Source organism: Anthonomus grandis, chromosome 3 (assembly GCF_022605725.1).
Source record: "Anthonomus grandis grandis chromosome 3, icAntGran1.3, whole genome shotgun sequence".
Lineage (NCBI taxonomy): Eukaryota > Metazoa > Arthropoda > Insecta > Coleoptera > Curculionidae > Anthonomus > Anthonomus grandis.
This window is the reverse complement of record NC_065548.1, coordinates 11733869-11760580: the sequence shown is the minus strand read 5'-3', so window position 1 is coordinate 11760580 and position 26712 is coordinate 11733869. Positions and strand designations below refer to the sequence as shown.

General features: G+C 32.3%; 2 protein-coding genes across 6 annotated transcripts in view; one reads left to right on the top strand and one right to left on the bottom strand.

Annotated features, from left to right (window-relative positions):
• The window catches only part of LOC126733961 (protein wings apart-like), a 38270-nt gene extending 35792 nt beyond the window's left edge, over nt 1-2478 (top strand). Inside the window, exon 18 of the mRNA XM_050437460.1 lies at nt 792-2478. Within this exon, the coding sequence (XP_050293417.1) occupies nt 792-935 (144 nt within the window). The 3' untranslated portion in view covers nt 936-2478. The remainder of the gene's footprint in view (nt 1-791) is intronic.
• Nucleotides 2479-5521: 3043 nt separating this feature from the next.
• On the bottom strand, nt 5522-25208 carry LOC126733902 (pyruvate kinase-like). Of its 5 annotated transcripts, none has more exons than XM_050437347.1 (8): nt 24342-24498; nt 17995-18194; nt 17247-17376; nt 14212-14435; nt 13347-13970; nt 10051-10474; nt 6289-6445; nt 5522-5782 (listed from the first exon to the last, which is right to left on the bottom strand). In XM_050437347.1, exons 2-8 carry the CDS (start codon nt 18040-18042, stop codon nt 5770-5772), a joined length of 1620 nt encoding a protein of 539 aa, XP_050293304.1. In that variant the 5' UTR covers nt 18043-18194; nt 24342-24498; the 3' UTR covers nt 5522-5769. The 5 variants fall into 5 exon arrangements, with proteins under 5 accessions (XP_050293304.1, XP_050293305.1, XP_050293306.1 ...); XM_050437348.1 differs by lacking the exon at nt 24342-24498 and adding an exon at nt 18865-18984; XM_050437349.1 differs by lacking the exons at nt 17995-18194; nt 24342-24498 and adding an exon at nt 25023-25208.
• Between the last annotated feature and the right edge of the window lie 1504 nt (nt 25209-26712).

Genomic DNA, 26712 nt, shown 5'->3' with positions numbered 1-26712 from the left:
TTTGACTTTTATATAATTGATGGTTCTGTTGTTTATTTCAAAAATATCTGTAAAATTTGTATTCAGTTTCTAATGCAGAAGTATGATTTCTTTAAAATTTATCTCTATGTCTAATGGAATTTATCAGCCATTACTAATCCAATCTTTAATTTTTTTGAACTGAGTTCTGCGTACTATATAGCTGATTTTTTTACGTCAACAGATACTTTTATAAAATTATTAGTCCACTCATAAACAACGCTTTATTGCGATCAGAACAGTTAATGATTTCATTCCACTTTTCCATAGACATTTTTTCTTTAATCATATTAAAATCTATTTAGCTGTAATAATTAGGCAAATTTTCCTTTATCTCGGAAACATTTCTTTCAGAATTTATATTTAGAAAAATTGGGTGTGATCACTACCCTTAAATAGCTCTTCGACACGAACAAAATTTCATGTTTTGACTTCTTAGTTTCTGTTTCACAAATAAATGATAAATGAGTTAGAATTATTTGTTACTCGAATGAGCAAGTTTATATAAATGTAAAAATCCATTTTTCCTTATCAACGACAAGTATTCATTTAATAAATGATTATTTTATCATTGATATTATGTTAATATCACCCATATAAACGTCGATGCTTTTTCTTCAAAATAGGTACTTAAACCATCATTATAAAGAATATCTAATATAGGTGGAGACCTGTAAACAGCTGTTATTCCGTATGTGATCAAGAAACCAGTGATTAATTATATATTGATACTTAATAGTTTTCTTCAAATGATTAGTCAATATTATTTGCAGACCGAGGCGTCCAGCGTATGTGCGGTAAAAGCGACCCAAAAGGTCATAAAGTTCCTGGAATCTTGCGACCAGACGGACGGTTCCGAGTCCTGCGACGATCGAAAACACGTCGAACCGGTGGACATGGTTATACCGTTCTTGTAATAGACTGAACGCCTTCGATATGCCTCTTCTGTACATTCTAGTGGACTTTTTAAGGTAGCGCACACCCGAAATGTTGCGGAACATTTTGGCTTCCGGTTGTACAGGGTGACTCAACGAGTGTATGGAGTAGTTTATTACCCTGAAGATAATAGTTGCTCTTCCTCTACATTTAAATGTTTATATTGGTGCTCTATAGAGGATCATATTTTCTGGAATACCCTGTATTCGAAGATATTTTTGAATTTGACTAAAATGGTATGTGGAATTATAACTGCTGCTGTATATTTAGTATTCAAAAAACTAGTAATTTCAGAGAAAAATTGAGTTTCGTCTCTTTATGATGTCAAAATTTAGGCTCTAAATGTAGGTTCTACGCCAAATACAAGGTTGTGATTTTATAACTGGATAAATTTAATAAAAGGGGAGGTATTTTTTTAAATCCTCGGACACGTCGAATTTCTGGATCAGACGTATGTAAATGTACAGGATGTCACGAAAAACACAGAAAAAAAAATGTTTTTCTTAAATAAAATTACCTGTATATTTTTGGATTTTCGAAAAACTCTGAACCTGTTTCATGTACAACAAACCTTTATCTATTCACCGAATCATTACCTTGGCACAATAATTATAAACCATTTTATTGTAACATAAAATGATACATTACATTCCACATTCTTAAAGTTTATTTTACCGAATGCTAGTGTAAATTATAAGAGTTTTTTCCACTTCTGGTCCATAAATTTTAACAATAATGTCCTATCCCTATCTTTAGTCTGTTTCGAAATATTTCTATCGTTTTTTTGTCATTATATCAACATCTCTTACAAAACCTTCCTGTAAAAGACCTAAATAATATTAGTCGTTTTAATAGAAAATTACTGCAAAATATTCGATCCGTTTTTATTATGAAAGTTATTATTGCTCACTTTTCTTATTTTTAAGTATATATTTTCCTATTTTTATAAATGAATTTAAGGGGATTGTTAGGAGCCGGGATATTTATTAAAATATTTTAAAATATCTATATTTATTTGTAGTAAACAAAAAAGGCCGAATTACAGAATAATAAGTAAACCAAATATTAAACTATAGCCATATAAGATTAAAAGAACCCAAGCCAAGATAAATTTAAAAAACCCTTAAGAGATGGGGTATTATTATTAAAAGCTAAAGGTATTTAGTTTAAAGTTACACAATTTTGACACTAAAACGACACGTCTCTGAAACCATTAGTTTTTCGCATATTAATTATATAACAAAAAATACGCGTAATCATAGGTAGAATTTAAAAATACCAGAAAACAAGGTCCAGGAGCACGATTTTCACAAATATCGTCTTCAAGATAATAAATTACTCAGCGCACACCTTGAGTGACTCTGTACGCTAAAAAAGCTTACTTTGGGGTGATATTTTGTGAACAATAATTGTGCCTGTCCGATTCGTGTTGTTGTTCATTGAATATTTTAAATCCGGGATCCTGGTATATGATTGATTCATTTATACGGGGAGTAAAATAAAGTACACTTTATACCTCAGTGATTAGATCTAATTGACAAAGTCTTTGTTGGTATTTTGGCCTACTTTTTTTGTTTGTTTGAAAGCGAGTAGGTAATGGATACGTTGACTCTAAGTGCAAAATACACTTTTACCAAATAGAAATTTATTATAAACAAACGTAGTTTACTTGGTTATATTTGAGTTTTTATATTTTAGTATTTTTTCCTTATGCAAAAAGATATTTTTATTAATGTATTTTTACTGGTTTTTTTTTGTATCGATTTTGTGTAAATAGGATATTGTACGCTAAAATCTCATTAAGAGTTAAAAGAAATGTTATCTGTACATTATTGTGTAGTTAGAATTTATTTATTTGTATTTTTATTTGATGAGTTTGGATTGTTTCAAAAAATTGTAAATAAACAAATTACGATTTTTAAAAAAGCTTTTTAATTATACTGCCAGGACTGTGGGGTTTTATTGGGGAGTGAAGACCGAACTATCGAGTAAAATATGTTTTGGAATTGCAACTTCTCTTATCGCGTGTGTTGTTTGTTTATGTTACGTTTTGTTTATTACGGACGATTTGACATGAAAGGGGGAAATTTTTGAAACAATAATTCCGTGGCTAATAAAAACTGTATACTCAAAGGTTTGATTACGAAAGGTTAACCTTACGGTTAATAGCAATGCTCCACGTTCAAATGTTAAAAGTAAACGACCACAAACTGGTTTACTACATCACATCGATTGTCCAAAAATTGTTCGTCTTCGTACGTCTGGTTTAAAACTCGGTTTTTCCGCATTTGCATGTCTGTTTCCGGTAGAAATGATAGTTAATTAAGTAATGCGAGCGCAATAGAGAAAAAGCAGACATCACGATGAATGGGATTAAATTACTCAGGGATAGGAAAGTAAACAGGAATCGTATCGATCTTGTTATGCTGACATGAAGCATCTGCAAAAATTGTGTGGCGTTCTTCTGCTGTTTGGCATTGACGACACTTGCATCCAGAAATATACCCCAAGGGCCGAGGCGTTTGATCGATTTCTTACTCAAAATGACTCGAATAGACCACAGACGAGTATAAGCAAATCGTCCAAGTAAGTGGAGAAGCAATAGGCAAATCGTCTAGTTGAAGTTTTCCACTACCGTGAAGAACTTTGATACCGCAAGTGTTTACTCCTGATGTAACTCCGGGCAAAGCGGTTTCATTATATCTGGAGTCAAACCTTTAATAGCTCCTCTGTTCCTGAGCAAAATGGCTTGGAAAAGGCCAAAAGTGGCATCGGTTCAACCTGCCCGGTCTCCAGATCTAAAGTCTATACAGATGACTAAGAGACTCAGCTAAATTTACAGACAATATTGAAGGATTTTAATTGTTTACTAAGGAAGACGGTTAATACTGGCTAGAGGCAGCCGCACCGCTTCGGAGCGAAAAAGGCCTTGGACAGGACATCAGTGGCCTGCCCAGTTGCAGGATTTAGGTCTCTTGGGCTTGACGCTACCCACTGTACCACCCAAAAAAAGCCTTCCTATTGCAAAATATTAGAGAAATAAAGATAACTTTTGTTTTTGCTGGATTCTAACTGTTTCAACTGATAAATTTCCAGTTTATTCTTGACTTCAAAATTTTGAAGCTGTATACAACAACGTGCTATTTTTATTTTTAACCTTGGACAAGTGCTTTGAAGTTTGGCACTTTTAATGCTTACCTTCTTCATGTTTTGTCAACTGAACACATTCGTGCAATGACTTTATGATTTTTCGACATGGATTATCAAGACAAGGAGTGCATCGACCAACTTACTTCCATTTTTGCCGATAAAGATCCATCCTTTGCTCATTGTGGTATAACTAGCTCCATCGTGGTGGAAGCCGACGATCCGTTAACGACGAAAGTTTCATCCAAAATCGGTTGTTCCAGAAAACTCTGATACTGTGCAAGAAGTACTAAATAAAGAGTCTTCGTCAGATTGGGTCTTAGATCTGGACGGACTTCGTGCTTGGGATTATGACGAGCTGCGAGCATCAATAAGATTTGCAGATTTAACAGTGAAAAATTTATTTATTTTCGATGGATCCCAGATAATATAAGAGCTCAAAAACATGCTCGTGTCAACTGAGGCTAACAAATATAATCGCGGAGAATTAAAAACTATGTATACCTTTAAATAGGTAACATTCTTGGAATTAGGCGTATAGTATGAAACAAAACTGCGTCTACAAAAGTCGGTCTTTCAAGACGAAAAGTGATTCATGCACGAAGCACATAAAAGTCAATCATTACTTGATTCGTCGAAATAACGTTAAACGATGAATTCCTCAGAACATTGAGGCAGGCTTTCAATATTCTAATATGAATTCTGAATTGAACACGAGCATTTGTTTGGCAGAAGTGCTTTGTGAAATACGGAAAAAGAAGCTGCAACGAAGGATCATTCTTCCTCATGACAGTGCAAGCTCTAACACATCGAAGGAAACAGACCGATTTAAGTGGCCAAAAAGTTGATGGATAGACTCTGTACAGCCCTGATTTAGCACCAAATGACTTCCCAGTTATGAAGAACAAAGCGAACGGTTTTCGACGTCTACATAAGCCATTGATTCATGTTTTGGAAGTGTCTCAATCGCAGTAGAGAACTGGTATAAAATTGGCTCCAGCACTCACAAAAGTGTGAATAAGTTTCTACATTCTTTATTAGGCTAAACATATAAATAGCAAAGAAGCATACAATTAAAAAAAAAACTTACCAGCTTGACATGAGCGAGATTTTGACACGACGTGTGCAAATTATTCCTCAAAACAATGACATGTGTTCCAAAAAAAGCTGCCTCTATAAGTACTAATTTGCATATCTATGTTCTATAGTAAAAATCAGGAAAATCTGCTTCCACTTCTTGGAATATTTGATTGCTAAATTTTCCCCAAACCTAACTATAAACTTATACAAATCCTAAACCAAATAAACCCAAAAGTATATAAACCATATTTATTAGGTACATACCTGGACTCACTGGCCAAAGATAAATGCATATAGTAATACCTTAAATACAAAACAAATTATAAATAATGCACCAACGTAATGTTTTAAATTTTTATTGTACATAGCCATGTTTAATTTAATAATTTATAAATCACGAAAAAAACACATAATTTAAAAATAAATACAATGGATTTTCAACCTCTCTGTAATCGGCTTTAGTTCTAGACAGCTTATATTAAAATTACAACTTATTTACACTTAGTGTGAAAGTGAAATTCGCAATAACACGGATGTAATGACTAAGAAAGTATGGAAGAGACGCTCCTCCGTAATAAAACATACTTTTTACTCGACGTTACTGGAAAGAAAGGAAGAATATATTATTTGAAATAGTAAAGGGCAATAACACCAACACCACAAACATGCACAACATCAAACATTAATTGACGTCAATCATAAAAGAAAATAATGGAGAAAAATATGTTTTTGAACCTTTAAATAGGTTTGAATGATTTTTAGTAAAACTTAACCCCAGTAAATTAAGCGATATATTTTTATTTCTGTTTAACTTAATGACTCCCATTGAGGTTTGATTGTCAACGTTTTGACCATTTACTTTGGCCTCCTTCACGTCTATTTTTCTGCCAGAACGAGGCCAAAACGTCCAAACACTGCTTACAGATAAGCAAATAATATTGAAAATAAACGACTTTTAAAAACTAAAAAAATATAAGTATAATATCAATAAGCTACGCTACATAACATGCAAGCTACATAGTGTGGATTATTCAAGGTACACTAAACCGCACACCACATAAAAGCTATTAGATGGCACAAATGGCACTAATACTATCGGATACGTACACGACGCGCATGGTGTTTGTGAATCCGGATCCCTGCTTCCAGCCGGTGATCACGATCACTGGATCGTTCGACTTTACGAACCCTCTGGACTTGCCGAAGGTGATTCCGCAGTTTACTCGGGCGTCTACGTCTTGGAGCCAATCGGTTTGTCTCTCTTCTGTTAACAAATCGCAAGAAAATGTCTTTATTAATTCAATTTATTAGTATACATTATGACAAATTACAACTCATACAATTTATATCCCTTTCATATTTTAGTGACACATATACAGATATAATCATTCAAACCTCGCCTATAGGAAATAGTCTATGAGCGTAAGCGAGAGGGGACATATGGAGTCCGCATGAGACAGACAGAGGGCACAATACATGCCGTTTCCAAATTAATACGTTTGGCAACACTGATATTTCTGCCGCACGGTTCTCCGCTCGTTCATCGGAAAACGAGACAATTCTTATCCCCACCACACTGCACCGCCAATATGATATTGCATTTTAAACGTTTAACGTTATTTTTATTCCTAGCTATTTTCTTGCTAAAATTGAGGAAAAAAAGCAAATTATTAAGTGGTATTATGCCGGCAATTCTGTCGATGAAATATCAGGCAGAATTGCATTCACGTTCAAAAATCGGCCCACTCCCGTACGCAGCACAATTTTTGCAATTATCCATAGGTTTGAGACCTTTGGGTGCTTGCAAAATTGCAGGAAATGCTACGCAAATGAGCAACCAACTGTTGTTAGACCGCTTGGCGAAGAAAGGGAGCTTCGAGAGGTTAATGTTTGTGCTGTTGCTAAAATGAACTGTCCTTGCAATAGTACAACCATTGCCAAAGAAACGGATAGTGAGCCTTTAAGGGTTAGAAGAATTTTAATAAGAAATAAGTACAAGTGCTATAAGTTGCAAATAACCCAAGGAATTTTCCCACAGGACTAAGAGAGGGATGGAATTTTGCCATGAAGTATTGGAAAGGGCAAATTGGGACGAAATGTTTATTAGTAACATTTTGTTTTCAGATGAGTCCTCTTTCTGTATTTGTGGTAAACATAATCCGTCCGGGTGGCTTTTTTGAACCTGGCACAACATAATTTTAATTTTTATTTAATATTATCAAATTAACTTGATTTTTTGCTTTATTTTGAAATAATTTTTTAATTTTTTTATTTTTAGTTTATTTTTTGCTGTTAGGACAGGCAGTAGGAAAGACTCAAACGAAACATTTTTTTTAAAATTTGCCACAGAACAGTGCATCTTCGCTTAAACGCCTTAAGAATACTGAAAAGTTTCGGCTTCGGGCTTCGGCGGGGTCCGCTGCTTCAACTAATTTGTCACAACGTTGCCAGACCTACCGCGATATATAATTCCTATAGGCGAAGTTAGAATGATCATATCTGAATACCAATATTTAACCAGGACCATTTTGTTATGTTGTTTAACCTTATGTTATAATGTTATGTCTTATCTTGTAATATTGAAATTAATTTGTTTTGTTCCTAAATGTAAAACGATACGAGAATTTTTTTTTTATAAATTGAATCCTGTCAATTTTTTGTCAATGCAAACACTGTGTAATATCAGTACAATCAGAGCCATAAATGCTGAGAGTCTGGATGGCAGGCAAAGTCTTTGCAGTTACATCAAACATGATAAATTTTGTCTTATGCTGATAAAAACATAAGACTGAATATTAATTCAGTGACAATAGGCTTTGATGTAACCAACACTTAATCTTTGAAATTGCAACTTTCGCCTTTTCCGTGGCATCTTCCCAGTCTCATCTTGCACAATTATTACAGTGTCGTTTGCAAAACAGAATACTGAACCTTCTAGATTAAGAACTGAAAGAATGTCATTTATATAGACATTAAATAAAAGTGGACCCAGCACTGTCCTCTGTGGAACACCACATACCACCGCAAGAGGCTCACTTATATTATTTCCAAATCTAACTTGTTATATTCTATCCTTCATTTAAGAATCTATTAGTGTGGATAAAACGTCCTTAATACCTACTTCTGCAGTAGTATGTGATGTGCCATAGTATCAAATGTCTTTTTTAGGTCCAAGAAAATTCGTAAAACCCGCTTCCTCTACCCAGTCCTCCAAGAATCAACTCTGTGACCCGACTCAAAGCATCCTCAGCACTGGAATTCCTTTTGAAAGCATATTCATTTTTAAAAAGTTCTTTTTATAAAAAAATGATTGTAGCTTAATTTGCATACACTTTTCAACTAATTTACCAATCAAAGCAATTGTCCTATAGTTAGACGGCAATTCACTATTGCCATTCTTAAATAGCCGGACTATTATTGCTTTTTTGAGAACAGAAAGAAAATTAGTGCTAAAAAGATACAATTTATCACATATAGCAAAGGATTTATCAGATGTTTGTGATTTTGTTTTAATATTTCTTATGTAATTTGATATTCATCACTCTTTATATATTTTTTAGAGAGTTGTTTTGATTTATTAGGTCATTTGCTGAGGTGTAAAATAACAGGATTCCAAGTTTGATTCTGTAAATATTTTAAGTTTTTATTTTATAAAGTTTTTTTTTGACTTGTGTGCTAACTCAGGATATCTCTTTAACTATATCTCTGAAATACGTATTAAACTCAAAAGAATATTAATTCAAGATCCCTGATGGTCTAATTTTTTTAATTTAAAATCGACATAATTTTATTTCACTTTGAACTATTTATTTATACTTTCGGAGATTTAGTTTGTTTATAATTACAGATATATGACCTAAGTATCTGGTTGAAAGAAGTCGTTCATATTCTTAAAGAGACCTTGATATAACGATATCAAAAGAGAACAACACATCTTGGTCTCAAAAAATGTTATTAAATAATTACACTTGGTTTAAAACTGGGTCACATTATACACACACAGACTAAACGGTAAAATATAAGTTTAAAAATTTGATACCAAATTTATAAAAACCAATAACAGAATTCGAATACAAAAAATAATAGAAAAAAGTAAAAAGGAACTATAGGGATTCGAACCTCAAACCTCACAGTAAAAGTGTTAAGGTTCACTGCGTTGACCATTAGGTTGTTCGTGTTACTTGGTAGTGCTTTAACCTTTTTAAGATATACTTATTCGTTTACCTTTAGGGTCTCTATTGCAATTAATTAGTTTTGTTTCTATTATTTTTTAGGTCTGATGATGCTCTTAAGACCGAAACAAGTGTCACCACTTTGATATAAGTTTCTACAGTGAATATGGTCAACAATATTGCCGTTCATATATAAGCAAAATAAATATTTGTCACCTTGTTTACTTTTTTGCTTCAGATACCTTAATTCATGTTTTAAATCGTGACTTGTAGTTGGCGCTACAGGTACTCATTCCAAAATAAGTGCGATAACGAATATTTTCGCACTGATTACGGAATAGAGCTATTCCCTTATCAAAAACTATCGGAATATATACTATTAAATTTTAAATTTTATAGTAACCTAGAAGATTATTGTCACCGGTTGAGGACACGGTTAATAACATCAATGTTTTAGAATAAATAGTTAACAGACTTAAATCCTATGGAGAACCTGTGGTATGATGTTTATCACAAAATTAGGCATAACACCTACTCGAACCTTAACGAACCCTTCCGAGAGTCATAATATCTAATGAATATTAGTTTAATTTTGTTTAAAATGGTTGCAGCCAAGTTATTTAATTTTTATAAAAGCTGCTGTAATTTCTGCACTACTGTAGTTATTAGCAATAATATCCAAAAAAAATCAACTTACGTTCATAAAGCACGGGCATAACGGCCCTAAAAAGATGCGCCTGTCTGGCAGTCTGGCTATTCCTAGTCACTGCGATAATCGGGCAACGTGGCTTGTACTTGGAAAGCAAATAGGCAGACCGTCCGGAAGTGGTGATGACAATAATGGCGGCGGCCAAAGACTTTGTCGACGCTTCTACGGCCGCGATGGCCACCGTATGGGCCACATCGACCGGTGGGGTGGCTACGATCGAGAGGTCGGAAAAAAGTCGCCTTTGCCAGATCGCCGCCTCCGCTTCCTTACAAATACTGGCCATGGTTTGGACACATTCGAGGGGATAGTCGCCCTTAGCGGTCTCGCCGGACAACATGACGCAATCGGCTCCGTCCAGGATGGCATTGGCTACGTCAGAGGACTCGGCGCGGGTTGGTCTTGGTTTTTTAACCTTTAGGGAGAACATAGTTGAGCCAAAAAAGCGGTCTTTTGGATTAAATGTCTTGAATTTGAAACACCTAAGTAAAATCTACACTAGCCCGCAAAATTAACCGGACAATGAAAATTTGGTTCAAATTCAATCCTTTTTCAGTATTGCATCAATTTTGATAATTTTTTGCCGAGTTTTAGGACGTTTTATTGTCATAATTTTTTCATATCGAAGCTACAAAAAATTTCCAACTGATTTGTTGTTATAAAACGGTTAATAAAAAGTTAAATTACTTTTAAACACCCTGTGGAAAAAATTCACAGCCGAATAATGATTCCTATTGCTGCATTTTCAAGCCCTATATAACTTGTTTTTCGATTCATTCCGATATCTATATTCTTAAAAAAAACACTGGCTTAAAGAAAAAATGCAGTAATACTTTAGTAGCAAGAATGTCTTTTAATTAATTAGTAGTCTTTAAATTATTAAAAATATTGTAGAGTTGGCTATTATGACAAAAGTAATATGTAGAAGCTTCCATGGCACCTTTAATTTTGCTGTACATTTTTGAGCTTTTTAAAGTGTTTTTTAAGCTATTTTTAAAAGTGTAATTTAGAGCTGTTGCGTAAGCAATACGTTTAAAAACGTTTTAAACTTTGGCTGCGTTAGAAGAAGCACTGATAAACGAGTGGTAACAAATACCCCAAGATGCAATTGAATCTATGCCCGAAAGAATCAGTGTTGTTTTTCAAACTCATGAGGGAATAATACGATTTTAGAAAAAATTAATAAATTTTAATACCGCCGTTATTCATATTTTTTAATTTTTTATTTTGTTGCTAATACAGCATTATTGCATTGCTTCCTTTAAGCCAGTGCTTTTTCTTTAAGAATACAGATATTGGAATGAATCAAAAAGCAAGTTGTTAAAAAAAAAATATAGGTCTTGAAAATGCAGCAAAAAGAATCATTATTCGGTTGTGAATTTTTTCCACAGGGTGATTTTAGTAGCTTCTATGATAGCCGCGATATGGCATTTTTGATGCCTATTTTTGGCCTCAAAAACGAGGTCGAAAAAATACTCGATTTCTTAGTTCTGCTCGGATTCCCTTATAACCCGGTATTTTCGTGATCTACTTGATGAGAACAATCCGCTGGTATAGTTAGTTTGAATTCGAAAAAAAAAATTTTTTCGGAAAAAAATCGAAAGAGGGGGTATACCCGAAAAATGAAAAAACCCAAACTTTGAAGGCCGATATCTCGGCTTCTGTGGGAGCTATCGGGAAAATTCCAACGGTTTTGTCTTAGTTTGGTCGTTCTGAATCCAACGAGACCATCCGCAAGGTCGCAGCTTCTATGATAGCCGAGATATGGCATTTTTGATGAATACTCAATTTCTTTTTTTGATGAGCAAATTTATGTCCTCGGCATACAGTGTTTTGTAATGCTGGTAATTAAGATTTTTTAATAAAATTCCTACCACAACAAGGGCGGATATTAATTATTGTTATTCCATAGCCTACTATGGTGAAATACTAAATTAGCAAAATTTGTTTAAAGAGCATTATCATTGTAGAGAGTTGAAATTATATCACTTTAATAAAATTCTAAGTATTTTGTAAACTATTAGATTTTGGTATAGGACATATATCGATGAATACTTTTTTTGCTCTTTAAAAATACTATATAAAATACAAGGTATTCCATTTAAGAAAACTAAAATATTCCGAATCGAAAATTTAAAAATATGTCTTATTACCTCAGACACCCTGTATAAATTTAAAATACCCGGTCACCGCCGATCAATAGGAGGTAGTCTTCTTAAGTCCTGACAGGAATTTTTATTTAAAAAATCTTAATTACCAGCATTACAAAACACTGTATGCTGTGAACATAAATTTGCTAAAAAAAAAAAAACAAAACCTTAATGGCTGTCTAAACTACACAAAATTCGAATAGGTAGTTATGAAAGTTACCTTTATTTCTCCCAAAGAACCTAAAAATAAAAAAATATACGGAGTGTCCCATTTAAAATTCTGGTGTTAAAGTCGGAGCAGCACTTTTTGAACACCCTGTATTGATGAAAATCAAATAATTAAAAAGTTCGCTTAATACTTTTTGAAGAAATTTTGATGCCCTGTAAATCCTAAGAAAAGGTATAGGCCCGTTAGATAATGGCCACCCTGTACATAATATAAATATTAGATTTAAAGGTTTAATAACACCTCCTCTACATCGAACGAACGGAGTTTTTCTTATAATATTTCAAAACTTTACAGCTCTATTCCCGAATATTTCAAGATTTTGAAGCCATGAATCTTTAAACATAAAATCTTTGATTATCATTTCCTGTAGGAGAGTCAAAAAATATGCCGATAATAAAACTTTAATTTAAATAATTCTCTTCTATTTTAAAATTATGTGTTGCTGTTCTTTGTGTTATTTTATTAAATTTTGTAACTATATGCCCTATTCATAATATACATCTATTTATTTTTTACTGAGATTTTTTTCTTGAATTAAGATACACTATGAATATCTAAGGTTAGGTAGAGCAGCGTAGATAAACCTATTTGTATCGGTTTTCTACATCTGGATTTCACATCTTTTCACTATAGTACAATTATGTTTGGGATAGAATTATTTGAAAATCTACCTTGTTAAATTGTGAATCGTAAATTTAGTAGTTTTAATGTGAAATTATGTACATAAAACTAACGGCAACTTCAGAAATCTTAAGTCTCGGTTTCCTTATGAATATCAGATTAAAACACACCAAACTATCCCTATACAACAAGATTCCCTTAAATACGTCAAAGTCCGTTATATTATTATAATTCGAAAATAAGCCACAAAAACTCTATTTATATAATTTTAAAACTTATTTACTTACCATAGATTCCAACATTTGGGTAGCACAAATGACAGGCTTGCCATACTTGTTACATTTGGCGATCATTTGCTTCTGAGCGAGGAACACCTTCTCCGTCGGAATCTCGATACCCAAATCGCCGCGAGCCACCATAATACCGTCCGAAGCCTCGATGATCTCGTCCAGGTTTTGCATGCCCTGCTGGTTCTCGATCTTCGAAATAATCATAATTTTCTTTCCCTTCTCGCCCAAGATGCTACGGATTTCGGTGAGAGCGGCACCGTTTCGGATAAACGAGGCGAAAATTATGTCTACGCCTTGCTCTACGCCGAATTGTAAATCAGACTTGTCCTTTTCGGATACAGCTGGCAAATCTACCGGGACACCTGGTAGATTGACACCTTTGCGGCTACCGAGCATACCGCCGTTCTCGATGGTACAAGTTAAAAAGGAGCCTTGGATTTGGGTGACCACCAAGGACATCAAACCGTCATCTACGTAAATTTTGTTGCCTACTTTGACCACTTTTTGAATGTTTTCGTAATCGACGAATACGGTGTCTTTGTTTCCTTTTTCGGCGTAAGCTTTATCAGTGGTCAGCTTGATAGTGTCGCCTTTTTTCAGCTCGATTTCCGCAGATCCACCCTGTATTTTAAAAGTTTAATATATAAATGATTTATAATATAAAATTTCAGGCTATGAAGCGTTTTTAAACATACAGGTAGTTATCAAATAACGATAAATATAGAACAAACTTTTCTTTGATATTTGATTACAGAAAAAGTTGTTTTGTTAGACCAAGTGCACCTTAAAATAACTGTAACCTAAAATTTCAAAGAGGTCTTTCCTATCCGAATGAGCCATATAATAGATTTAAAAAACTTACTCCTTCTAAGAGTCCAGTTCTGATCTCAGGCCCTTTGGTGTCTAAGGCGATCGCTAACGGATAAGTCATGCCGATTTTCTTGCTGTAGTTCGCAACCGCTTGTCTGATATTCTTGATAGTCTCAGCGTGGTACTCGTGAGAGCCGTGAGAGAAGTTCAAACGGGCCACGTTCATGCCCACTTCCATCATTTTTTCTAGGACGGCTGGGTCTTTTGAGGCAGGTCCTGGATTACAAAATTCAAGAGTCTAACTTGTTTCGATTTGGAGTTATGGACATGTTAGTAATTCAAAGATCAAACATCTCAAACAAATTTTTCAGACATGTATATTTCCAAAAAAATTCTGGAATAAGAGTCTAAAGAAAATAATATTTCAACTACTGTCTGTTTGGATCTATCAAAGGCCTTAATAGCCCACAGCATTAATAATAATAATAATAGATTTGCAAAATATACATGTAGGATAGTATTATTTTTTTTATAATTAAAATAACATAATCAGTTAGTGTAAGCTTTTCTTTATCTTTATATTCTGAAAGTATTTTTTCTTTCAAAATGATGATGTGATATATAATTTGCGCTCATTAAAACAATATTTAAGGTTCTCAGAAAATTGATACTGCCGAACCGAATCTATGGAAACTGCTGACTCAAAAACCCGTTTGATTTCTGTTAACGGTACGACAGCGATTAAAGAGGAATAATAAAAAAGCTGACTCAGTACTTAAGACGTATCAAAAAATGAGGACACGAAAAACAGGCAGTCAGTCGAAGTCTTTGAAGAGTAAAAGTCGATCTAATCTGCCGGTTTAAGACGTAAAGTCGCGGGATCACCAAAAAAGACGGTTTTGGTGCCGTGCAAGAGCTTTATAATTATAACGGGAGAAGACGGCTCCCGGTTTTATAATTTTAAATATTTTAAAGACGAATTAAGACGTAACTAAGACGGATTTTTAAAATAAATCGAAGACGTAAATATAATAAGACGCTGTCGTGTAGTGTGAAGTTAATTAAGCGGGTTTTATGTAAAACAAGTTTTATCATCACACTTTATTATTCATGTTATTAACTCTACTTGATTCACTTATTTATTAAACTCTTTCTTTTGTTGTTCTGCGATCCAGACTTTTATTTCCTAAAAGAACCCAATAATATCTCTAGCGATAAAGAAAAAACCTACATACATATAAATACAAAATTAATTAAATTTCTCTCATAATGTCTCTTGGTAATTCAAAAGAAAATGGCGAAGTTTAGCCTAGGCTACTCTTACACTTAACCATTTAATTCTACTAGCTAAGTATTTTACAGAACTTTTAGGATAAGAAACAAGAAAAGAAAAATTAAAAAAGAGAAAGAACACTTTTTACACTAATATTCAACACCAAGTGAATGTGTTCTTTCTTCACCTCAAATTCAGACTCTAAATTCTTAGATTCTTCACTTTAAATTCAGACCTAAAGGATGTAAAGCTACAATTTTATTACGAGACTGAAACAATATAACAGAATTATAAGTAAAAATCTTTGAAATAATGTTGAGGCATAGTGAGGTTATATTGACATCTTAGCTCACGGTTATGAATGGCCGTACGAAATATCAATTTTTCTCTTTGGTATGTGGGGCTATTAGACGCTAATAGATTGACAAAAATATGACTTAGTTTTAATATGGTACGTAGACCAAAAATTAAGCGACAACAGTTATTCTGTACAATCTTCAAGCAATTTTTAAAAATATCTTTATTAAGGAATCAAAGCAATGCAGCAAATTTCAAAGGTTCAAATAAAAAATATTAATGGTCCAATTAGGGATCCCTGTGGAACTCCAGATACTACCTAAAACGATAATATCTGAGTTCCACAGGGAATAATTATTACCAATTCAAACACACTACTGTCTAACTGACAAATAGCTGTTAAAAAAGGAAACAGAGGGCCCAGAAAAACCAAGATGCATCAGCTTTGCATAAAGTAAGTCATGAAGAGATCGATCATTCAAAAGCCTTACAATAATCCAAAGAGACAAACACGATCGCCATGCTTTTAACCAAAGCATTAATTACATTATCTGTTAAGTTCAGTAGAGCTGCAGTGGTACTTTGTCTGAATGTGAAGCCTGTTTGATAAATTAGAAACAAGTTGTTGTCTTTAAGGAAATGTCTGTAGCCTGAGTATGTGCTGATCTTTCCAGAATTTTTGATTTAACAGGCAATAAGCTTATGGGACGAAGGTCACTTAAATTGGTGGGTTTACTGTTTTTTGGGACAGTAAAAGATGAAAGATTTTTTCCACACTTCTGGAAAATAGATAACAGGATGGCTAAGTTTTATCATAGAGTGTTAAACCATTAAACGAGCAGCATTAGATTTAATTGAATAAACATATTTTTTATGGATTCCGGATCAACCATGTTTATATTTGTTTTAATAAATTAAGAATTTAAATTTCTCAATTTATTAGAACTATAAAATGCTATTCTATTGCCACAAATATTTGTATTTTCAGACACTTATCAGAAAATAATCATTAACGCTTTCTGGACAAAATCAGGTAAACTTTTTCATTATTTTTCCATTGTAATTTGTTGAATTAACCTTTCCATAATTGACCTTTCTATAGTAATTTTTTATTCTGCTCTAAAAAAAAATTAGGTACCCGTTTTTTCTCTGCGTATAGATGACAGAGCAAAGTTACGACCTATTTTGTAAGCTTCTAAATTAACCAGAGACTTAGAATTGCGATTTATATTTGAAGCTAGCTTTATCGTTCTCTTTTATAATGACAGTTCTCTAACATATTTTTTTATTTCTGGATGGCATCAATGGAGTGTAAAGTGAAAGCACTAATGTTAAGTTCTTGGGTAAACCTTGATAGAATTTTTCAGAGGAATTCCTATAGATTGATATCTCAAATAAAAAAGAGTATCAGTTTTAGTCCAATTCTAAAATTCACACTTACAGTTTGATAACATTTTATTTGTTTTGGATTAAAAGCTCTTAAAATGACTGAGTGATCATTAACCAGCTCTACTTACCAATGGTGCAGATGACCCCACTAAGTCTGACAAATGAGGCCCTCGAATGGATATCGAGGGCGCACAAATGTTCCAAGTAAGTGTTGGCCTCGGCGGCCTGTAGCTGAAACGGGAGTACATTGGCGCTCATCTAAAAGAAAATAACTTTTTTTTAACAGAAGGAAAATACAAAATTTTCTAAATTGCAACAAAAAAAATAGCGGTAAAACATAAAAAAAAAATAAGGCAAACTGGTAGATATTGAGTTTGGATATTATGTTAACATCACAGGTTTTAATGCATAATATTTGTTTTTTGAGAGGTTAATGAAACTTTGACTTTAGAAATAAAAATCAACTTTTTTTGACTATTTTCAGCATATTGGATATAGTTTTTAATTTGAACTTTTATTATTTGCACTTGTAAACTTATTTTTTTACTCAATAACAAATAGAATTTAAGTTTCTCACATTATCTTAAAACCAATTAATTGTAAGATCCTATCAATCAGCTGTTCTAAATAACTGACTGCGCGCAAAAACAATATACATAACTGATTTAAAAATAACTACACATTTCCCTGTGACTGTTTCTTGCATGCCTATGAAGATGCTCGACTATTCATGTACGTATGAGACGGAAATAGAAACAAAATCAAGGACAACGGTGCGATAAAAAAAATCTATAATATGAAAGGGCTATAGAGAAAAAAAAATCAGCAAGCAGAAAAAAAATATATGTATGAAGGGGATGATCTACGGGTCCAAACCTCTGGGTCGACATTGGTAATATCATCATGGGTGGTAGGCCAAACCATAGTTCTGAAGATGCCGCGCTGACGTTCAAATCGTAGTGGTGGGGGGCGCTCTTTACCGCGACTTCCGTACAACGAAGAAAAGGCGCGCTTTTCGAAATTGCACCAGACTTCCGGCGCGACTAGCAAACTCGATATTACCTTGGCTTGTCTACCTAAAAGTTGAAAAATCCCCACCATTCAAATTGCATCCTCTATATCTATTAACGAAACATTTTCGCGTTGGATAATACTACTTTGCTAATATTAGAAATTTTTATTCGTCTAGGGTATTGATGTAACGTTCGCGACGTTTTTTTCTGGAAAACAATAACCTGGATAGCGCGGAGTTGATCGGGTCAAACTGAGTGGAGTTGCTAATATTGGACCACCACAGCTGTTTCAGTTATGTAATTTGCCAATTTACGAGGAACATTGCAAAAATTGCGTTTTTTTTACTCAAAAAATAGACTAAATAAAGCAAGGGCTATTACTCTATAATCTAATTTAAGACTATTTCATAATCATAAAAACCCACATGTCAATTACATAAAAATTCTTATAAGCAAGTCATTTTAATATTCATAGTGTACTTAATAAGCAAATTGCATAGACAAAATAAAATGAAAATAGATTTTCTTACTTCAAACGAATTAGCTAGGCAATATCACACTTTTAAGCACTGACTAGTGAACAGCTACAGCTTGTTTACCATTCTAATCAATGCAAATTTTAGCAACAATTTACTTAATTAAACAACAATAGATAAGAAATGTAAACAGGCAAATGAGACTATGAATGGTGCACGAACTTTAAATTTTTAAACCATATTTGATAAGTACTTACGTAATTGCCTAAATACGCCTTGAAAATGTCTGTGTCTTAAGTGTCTAAGGTTTATTATTAATAAGATAAATAATACGTACTTTCTAACATTAAATTGATTGACAATGATGGAATTATGCAGTGCAAAAAAACAGGTTGGTTTAAAAACTTTGTTCAGTAATACATTGAATAAAATTAAATTGAGATGTTGAACCTATTTCCTTAGAAAACCATAATAAATCCATTTCACAAATACTCACTAAATTGTGTTTTTGACCCAGTTTATTTAATAACTTTATTTCATTTTCAAAGTAGTAAAATTTTGTTTTGTCTAATAAACTATGTTTGATTGCTTTAACCAAAACTTCCTATCTGGTTTACCATAGGCACCTGCTGGAGGGATTTATTTTAAATAGTTCAAAATCATGCTTTTTTTTTTAACAGTAACCACAAGAAATGGAATAAAATAATTATGAATTTGTGCCTTTACTGGGTTTCAGAAGCTTTAAGAATTTCAAGGCGGGATTTAAAAGAAGGGATTTAAAGGGAGCACCTCTTATGTGACTGTGACATTACTTGAACAATTTTTACTTGAAGATCTAATTAAAATATCATATTTATATCTACATTTTATCACACTAAAATATTTTTTCAAGATCTGATTCAAAGGGAAGCCCTATGGATATTCTTAATTCTTATAGAAATCAATGTGCCAGTCAACTGTTTGCACAAAGGGTATATTTATACAATAAGATTTTCTCAAATTCAATTTCCGGAGAGCATACTAAAAAATCTATTGTTACCACATTGGCATCATTCTAGCAAAAAGTGGCAGAAACCACAATCAACTGGTTCACTTGTTAACAGTTATCATTCAATTAAGGTAAACACTTCCTTGATAAAATCAAATTGAGGGTTATTTAATACTAAAATTTTTCCATGCTGTTGGCATCAGACATTGAATAGATTTATTGTCTAAAAAGCAAGTACTTTGATAAGCATTAATATGAAAAAATATACTGTTATATAGGACCCAAATGCCACAGAACATTTCAAATCATAAATATGAATAAAAGCCATAAAGATTTTTGCTTTTGATGTCAGTTCTGAGGAAATAATTAGTAATGGGCACCATTAAATATTTATTGAATCAAGACATTTTACTACTTTGCTGAAACTTTGCAAATAATATGTCTCATAGGAGATTTTTTGTAACATACAGTGGTGGCCAACTAATTAGAAACGATTTAAAAAAAATACTTTATTCAATATTTCAGTTCTTTAAAATAAATTAAAACCAACTTGTTGTAAAATTTTGATTGTTCATCACAACAGCAATATATAATTTATTTATAGACATTCCACTAAGAAATTTGTAAGGAATGCAGAATATAAACAAAATTTATAGATAACACAGTTTGAAACTTAGAAACGACGAAAATAAACGCGCGTATAGTTCATTTGAAACCTTTGTACTGGTAACAACTAACAATTTGTGTTTTTTGTATCTACAAGCCTTGTCTTTGTCTTTTCCACAGTTTAAAATGGGTAGAAAAAAAAATTGTGATCCGTCAATGCGTAAAATAATATATGTTCAAAAAAAATGTTTTTCTATGCACTCAAACACATAAAAGAACATAAAACGTACGAAAATATTCCACGCAAGAGAAGATCTAAAAAACCAGCCAACAAACTGATGAAACTATTGTTCGAATGGCTAAAATGAATCCATTTTTAAGCTCCAACCAGATTAAAGAAGAACTTTCTCCAGCTATCGCGATATCATCACGAACTATAAGACGACGACTTAATGAGGCCAACCTATTTGGACGATTATCCCGCAAGAAACCACTGCTAAAGAAGAAAAATCGCCAGGCTAGATTAAAATTCGCTAAGGACCATTAATTGGACCATAAAAGAGTGGAAAAAAGTATTATGGTCTGATGAGACAAAAATAAATCGCATTGGTAGTGATGGTAGAATATTTGTGAGAAGACCAAGGGGTGCGGAAAATAATCCGAAGTATACAAGCAGCACAGTCAAACATGATGGAGGTGGAAATATCAAATTATGGGGATGTTTTTCGTGGCATGGTGTTGGTCCATTAGTGAAAATTGACGGTATTCTTGACCAAGAAAAATATAAAGATATTATGGAGAACCACATGTTGCCGTTTGCTAATGAAACTTTGCCGGTGTCTTGGGTTTAGCAATAAGGCAATGATCCCAAGCACACGTCTGTAAAAAAATGGTTTGACGATAACCATGTTGATGTACTTGATTGGCCCTCATGTAGTCCGGATCTCAATCCCATTGAGAATCTTTGGAGAGACCTGAAAAAACTTTTAAAACATAAAAATATTAAAAACCTTAAAGATCGGGCGGAAGAAGCAGAGCAGGCGTGGATATCGATACCACTAGCGAGATGTCAACATCTGGTGGAGTCAATGCCCAGGAGATGTAGAGCTGTCATTGAAAATAAGAGATTTGCTACAAAATATTGATTTATTTAGGGTTTAGAGTTCTTATTTTGTTTTTTTAAATTGATAATTCTTTGGTTTCTAATTAGTTGTCCAATTCAATATTTGTATAAAAAATTAACTTTTTTTTAAAAGTATATATGTGAAGACAAATCCACTAAATTTATGGTATTAAAGGTAAATGTATAATAGTAAAGGTAAATGTAAATGTATAATATGATAGGCAAATGTTAGTTACGACAATGGGCGAGACATTTAAGAATAAACAATTTTATTTACAAAAGATTTATGATTTTTATTAATTTATTCACACTGTTTCTTTTAAATTAGTTGGCCACCACTGTAGGTACATACATCTCAGTAAGCGTACAACAATGAATTTTGGGTTTGTAGTGGAGTGTAATATGATCTTTACAGATTACATTGTTAATATGGTAAATGAGGCTCATAAAACAATGGGCTTCATCATTAAAAGTTTTAAAGTAGAGTGATAGTTTGATATTACCAAGACTGGAGTACAGTAATATTGGATATATTCCTCAACATGATCCTCAAATAAAATCAATTCTCCAAAACTTTTTTTAATACTCCCTTTCTTTATAAATGATGGAAATACAAGACAAGAAAAGACTTTCCACCTAGAATTTCCTAGAACAAATATTTATAAGAATTCACTTTATTTATAAAATATGTGAATATTTTAATACTTTTGCTAGTGATTTAGACTGGGATATGATTAGTATGAATATCTTTGTAAAAAGAATTGAGGATAGACTTTTTACTTTCCAGAATCAGACCAAAATATAAGCAGTGGAATTAGTATATATTGGACACATTAGTTTATGTAATTTTGTTTTTAGTAATGTTTTAGGTTAAGCTATTTTGTTCTTTAATTAATATAAAGTAAAAGTTTAGGAATATGATAATTAATTTATTTAATTATCATATTCTTAAATATTTTATTGTCATTTAAATATGAATGTCGTTTTTAGGCCATACCTAATCCAAATTCCAAGTACCTATTAATTATCCCAAGTTGATGTTGAATTCACTGTCTTTAAAAAAGCTTCTGAAAAAGTTGTCATCAACTCACTGTCATAATTATTATTGCTCTTCGACAAATAAATGTAGCACCTGCTCTTATTATGTTGTAGATGTCAGAGGGTACTTGTATTGTGAGAGAGGCTAAATATTGTGGAGATCAGTAGTTTTAGCTTGAATCTTTATCCCAGTGATTCCGGTATTCCCCAAGGGACCATTACTTTTTATTGTGGCATAAATGACATGTGCAAATCATGCCAATATTCTACTGCCCTTTTGTTTGCTGATGATTTTAAAGGGTTCTTTGAAATTGATAGACTTTGAATTTAAATTGATCTTAATAGAGTGGTTAAGTGGTGTGCAAAAAATTATTTGTCCTTTGACACATAGAAACAGACCTCCATAAGTTTTACACTGTATAAAAATGTTCATAGACATATGTACAAGATTGATGGTTCACCTCTGTGTGCTACCTCTAGTCAGTAAATATTTGATGCTAGTTTAACTTTTGCTGATCATATTGGTACCAAAGTTAAAGAAAGATGTAATGTCTTGAGGTATGTTATAAGAACCTTGTTTTAGCAAAACTAAAATATGCCTCTGCAATGTTAAACTTGGGTTAACTGTATCCAAAGAAAGTTTCTCAAATACTTTAATATTATAAAAAGTTTGGTTATTACCCAAAAAAAGGCTTTGATAATTGGACTCTGCTTTATATGTTTGAGTGTTCATCTATATGTAAAACAAAAACTTGTACATATCATTTTTCTTTTTAAAGTTATTATTCCAGAAATTTATCTGCACAAAACTTCTCATTGAATGCCAGATCAAAAAACAGTTTTTACCTGAATTTCCCTTGCATTAATAGTTTTAAGGTTTTACCAATGAATATAATGTATTCCTTATTTAATAAATAGGCCTTTGATTCATATTTACCAAATTTCTATGAATCAATTCAAAATTAAAATTACTCTTAGAACTATGATTTGATGATTGTCATGTTATCTTTTTGTAATACTGGCTTAGAAGCTTTTCAGTTGTGTATTATTACTTAGAAGTGTATATAATGTAAATTCTTACCATATTTTAATATTGTTTTCAATACACTCTTATATTATAATTTTGAACATAATTGCTATTGATAGTGTAACAAATAGATTATAAAAATACAGATACACACTTTCCTGAAATTAATAATTTAACAGTAAATAATGTTGGAATATTTCACTAAATAAAAGAGGAAATAAGTGATTTTATAGCTTGTTGAAGTATATTATTATTTTATACAATCACTTTGTTTGGGAGTAGTTTGAGTGACTTAGAATAGTAAGTCACCCAAGACTTACTCAAAATGACTCAGATATATTTCAAATTGTTATAAGACTTCCGTGGAACATTTTGATCATTATTTGGGCTTGCATTGAATTTAGTACTAAATATTTATTATGTACCTAGATGCATGTTTTCAAATGAGTGCCACCTATCAAATTATTTTTAAGGTTTTTGAAATGGTCTACACATAATTACTGCTGGTCTTTGGGAAAACCAGAATTTCTTTTGAAGTAAAAGCGGTATACCGTAAAAGCCTCTTACAAATGTTCAAAAAGGTTTATCCAAATCAATCAATGGCAGAACCTGAATCAACATATTGTAAGTATATATAATCAGTTAGAATACAGTAATTAAATGAAGAATGATAAGTTATATATAAATAGAAAGTAATTAGAAACTTTCCATTAACACATTTTACCCATAAGTTGGATGCTATTACATTGATTTTCAAAAGTATTTTTTGATCCAGAATTCCTTTACAAAATTTACTTCATACAATTCAGAGACCAGTTAAGTTGGGTTATGATTCGAGTTTTGATAATAAAACCCTATAACAATAGGAAATTAATCAATTTGCCAATAAAGCAGGGGGGAATAGTTGCCAAAAAAATCGTATGTAATAAAACGTATCAGAAACAAACTTTACCTTTCAGTAGTTCCAAAAACACTAAACCGTAATGCAACAAATGAAAATTGTGTTTTACTGTTTAAAACCGTAAAAATAGCAAAATTGAAAACTACTTTCGGCAAAATCAGCGATCAGCCGGGAATGACAACTCAACCTCTCGTGCCTTAGAGGTTAAATGAAGGTCAGAATGGGTCAGAGGAAGATACACCTTTTTACACGCGGTTTCCTATATTCGCTTCAGCTAATTTCCTAATCGAAAGACAAGGTGAGAAAATGATTGTGTATCACTTGTCAGAGAAAGATAGGAACATGGCTTGGAAGATGAACGCACTAGGGAGTGTTAGGGCAATGTTGTCACGTTGCGCAATATTTCTGTATATACGAGGGGCTGACAAAATCATTGAAAAGGAAGATATTCAGCTTGGGCGTGTCTTAATTTATTAAAATCATTACAAGTTGGTAAAAGATAATATTATTTAACAAATTATTTGTTTAAAAGCTTTATAAATAACATATTTATTTGCGTAAAAATTGATGAATAATTTAACAAATTAATAAATAACAAAAGAAATATTATTGCAAGAATTTTTTCATAGTTAATGAATGTACAGTATAGATCCGATAATAAAATTATCAATCTCCCTAAATAATCATAACCAAACTATTTGCATGTTTTGACGTTATTTCATGGTTTCTTACCTGTGGTGGTGGTCCAGAAGATCTCCTTATAACAGCCTTCATTTTGTAAAAATAAAATCGAAATTCAAACTATAACAATATCACAGAAAATGTATTAACCTAATTATACTCGACTAGTTAGTGAACTTTAACTATAATTTAATAATATAGAAAAATATGTGATAACTCTCAATGTTAAACGTCTACTAAAGAGATTATCCTTCATTTAACATTACTAAGTTATAACCTCAAAGGTCAGTCAATTACTTTACACTGATAAGATTTTTATTTTTCAGTGAGATAAAAAAGTTCCTGGTGCATGTTTATCTTTAACGTGAAAGTGATTTAGGATGTTTTTAATCATGTCGTTCGCATTTTTTATTGGCGGATTATCATCATGTTTCATTAAGAATTTGTATAGTAATATTTTCGGTACAGTTTGTATTTGTATAATTTGAAAATCTCATCAGAGCAATTTTCAAGACCAGTAAAAGATTGTATTTCACAAGATTTGCTTATTCTATATCAGATATGCACTATACAAAAATTCAAACTAATAAAGAAACTAAAAAAAAATATATATATACAAGGTGTCCAGTGATAACAGCTCTATCAAACCTAACAAAAAACTCTATATCACAGTGCTTTTTAACTGCCTCAAAAACTTATTTCTACCTAAAAAGCAGTAACGGTTAACCAGTTTAATTGTTGATTCTAGTGACAAAAGAACTGCATGCATAATTTGTTTTGTGATCTACCAGGAACGTAAAGTCAAAGTTTGTCGAGTAGATCAGGAGGTGAATTATTGGAGTGGAGAACATTATAGAAGACGTTCAAATCATGATATATCTTAGATGAATTTAAAGACTAAGAAATTGTAGTTCACTTTCAAATTCTTCATAAACTATATACAGGGTGTCCCGAAATTACATCGCAATATTTTACCAGCCGCATCTTTGTCTAAAAATAAGACAAAAAGTCCATATACAGTATGGTTCAAAAGTGCATCGTTTTTAAGTTACAGGGTGTTTTATGAATCATGTTAAAGATGGTTTTTTGTTAATATATCCGAAGTGGTAATCTTTTGAAATTTTCAACATTTACTATTGGTTTTATTAAAAACTGATCGGTAAAGTTTAAATTGTTAAAACTTTTTTTCAAGCAATTCCGTGATAATTTTGGTATTAGAATTGAAAAGAACAAACATTTTTACATGAAAAAGATGCTCTTGTCTAATTTCGATAGGAGCTTCCGTTCTCGAAAAAATTAGATGTAAATGTTTTGCAAAGAGAACGCGTAAGTTATTTTGGTAACAGTTAATAAAATTAAAAAGCATCCTAAAAATCCGTTGGGGATAAACATGACCTAAGACTATCACAAATACTTTATTTAAGATCAAAAATTGTTTTTCGAGTTCAATTGTTTTTTTTTTAATGTAATTGAATAGGTAAAAAAAGGAACAATTAATTTATTACGTAAAAAAAAACATAAAAACACCAAACAAAAAAGCACAAATTACAACAAATGTTCAAAGTGGTTTCCATTTTGCTGAAGACACAATCTTGCCCTACGCGTTATTGCGCGAGTAGTCCTTAAAACAAAAAATGGATTTCTCTTTATTTCATTAACAGCTCAATTAATCCTTTGCATCAGTTGTTCACGGGTATTTATCTCCACGGCATAAACCAACTCATTTAAATGTCCCCATAAA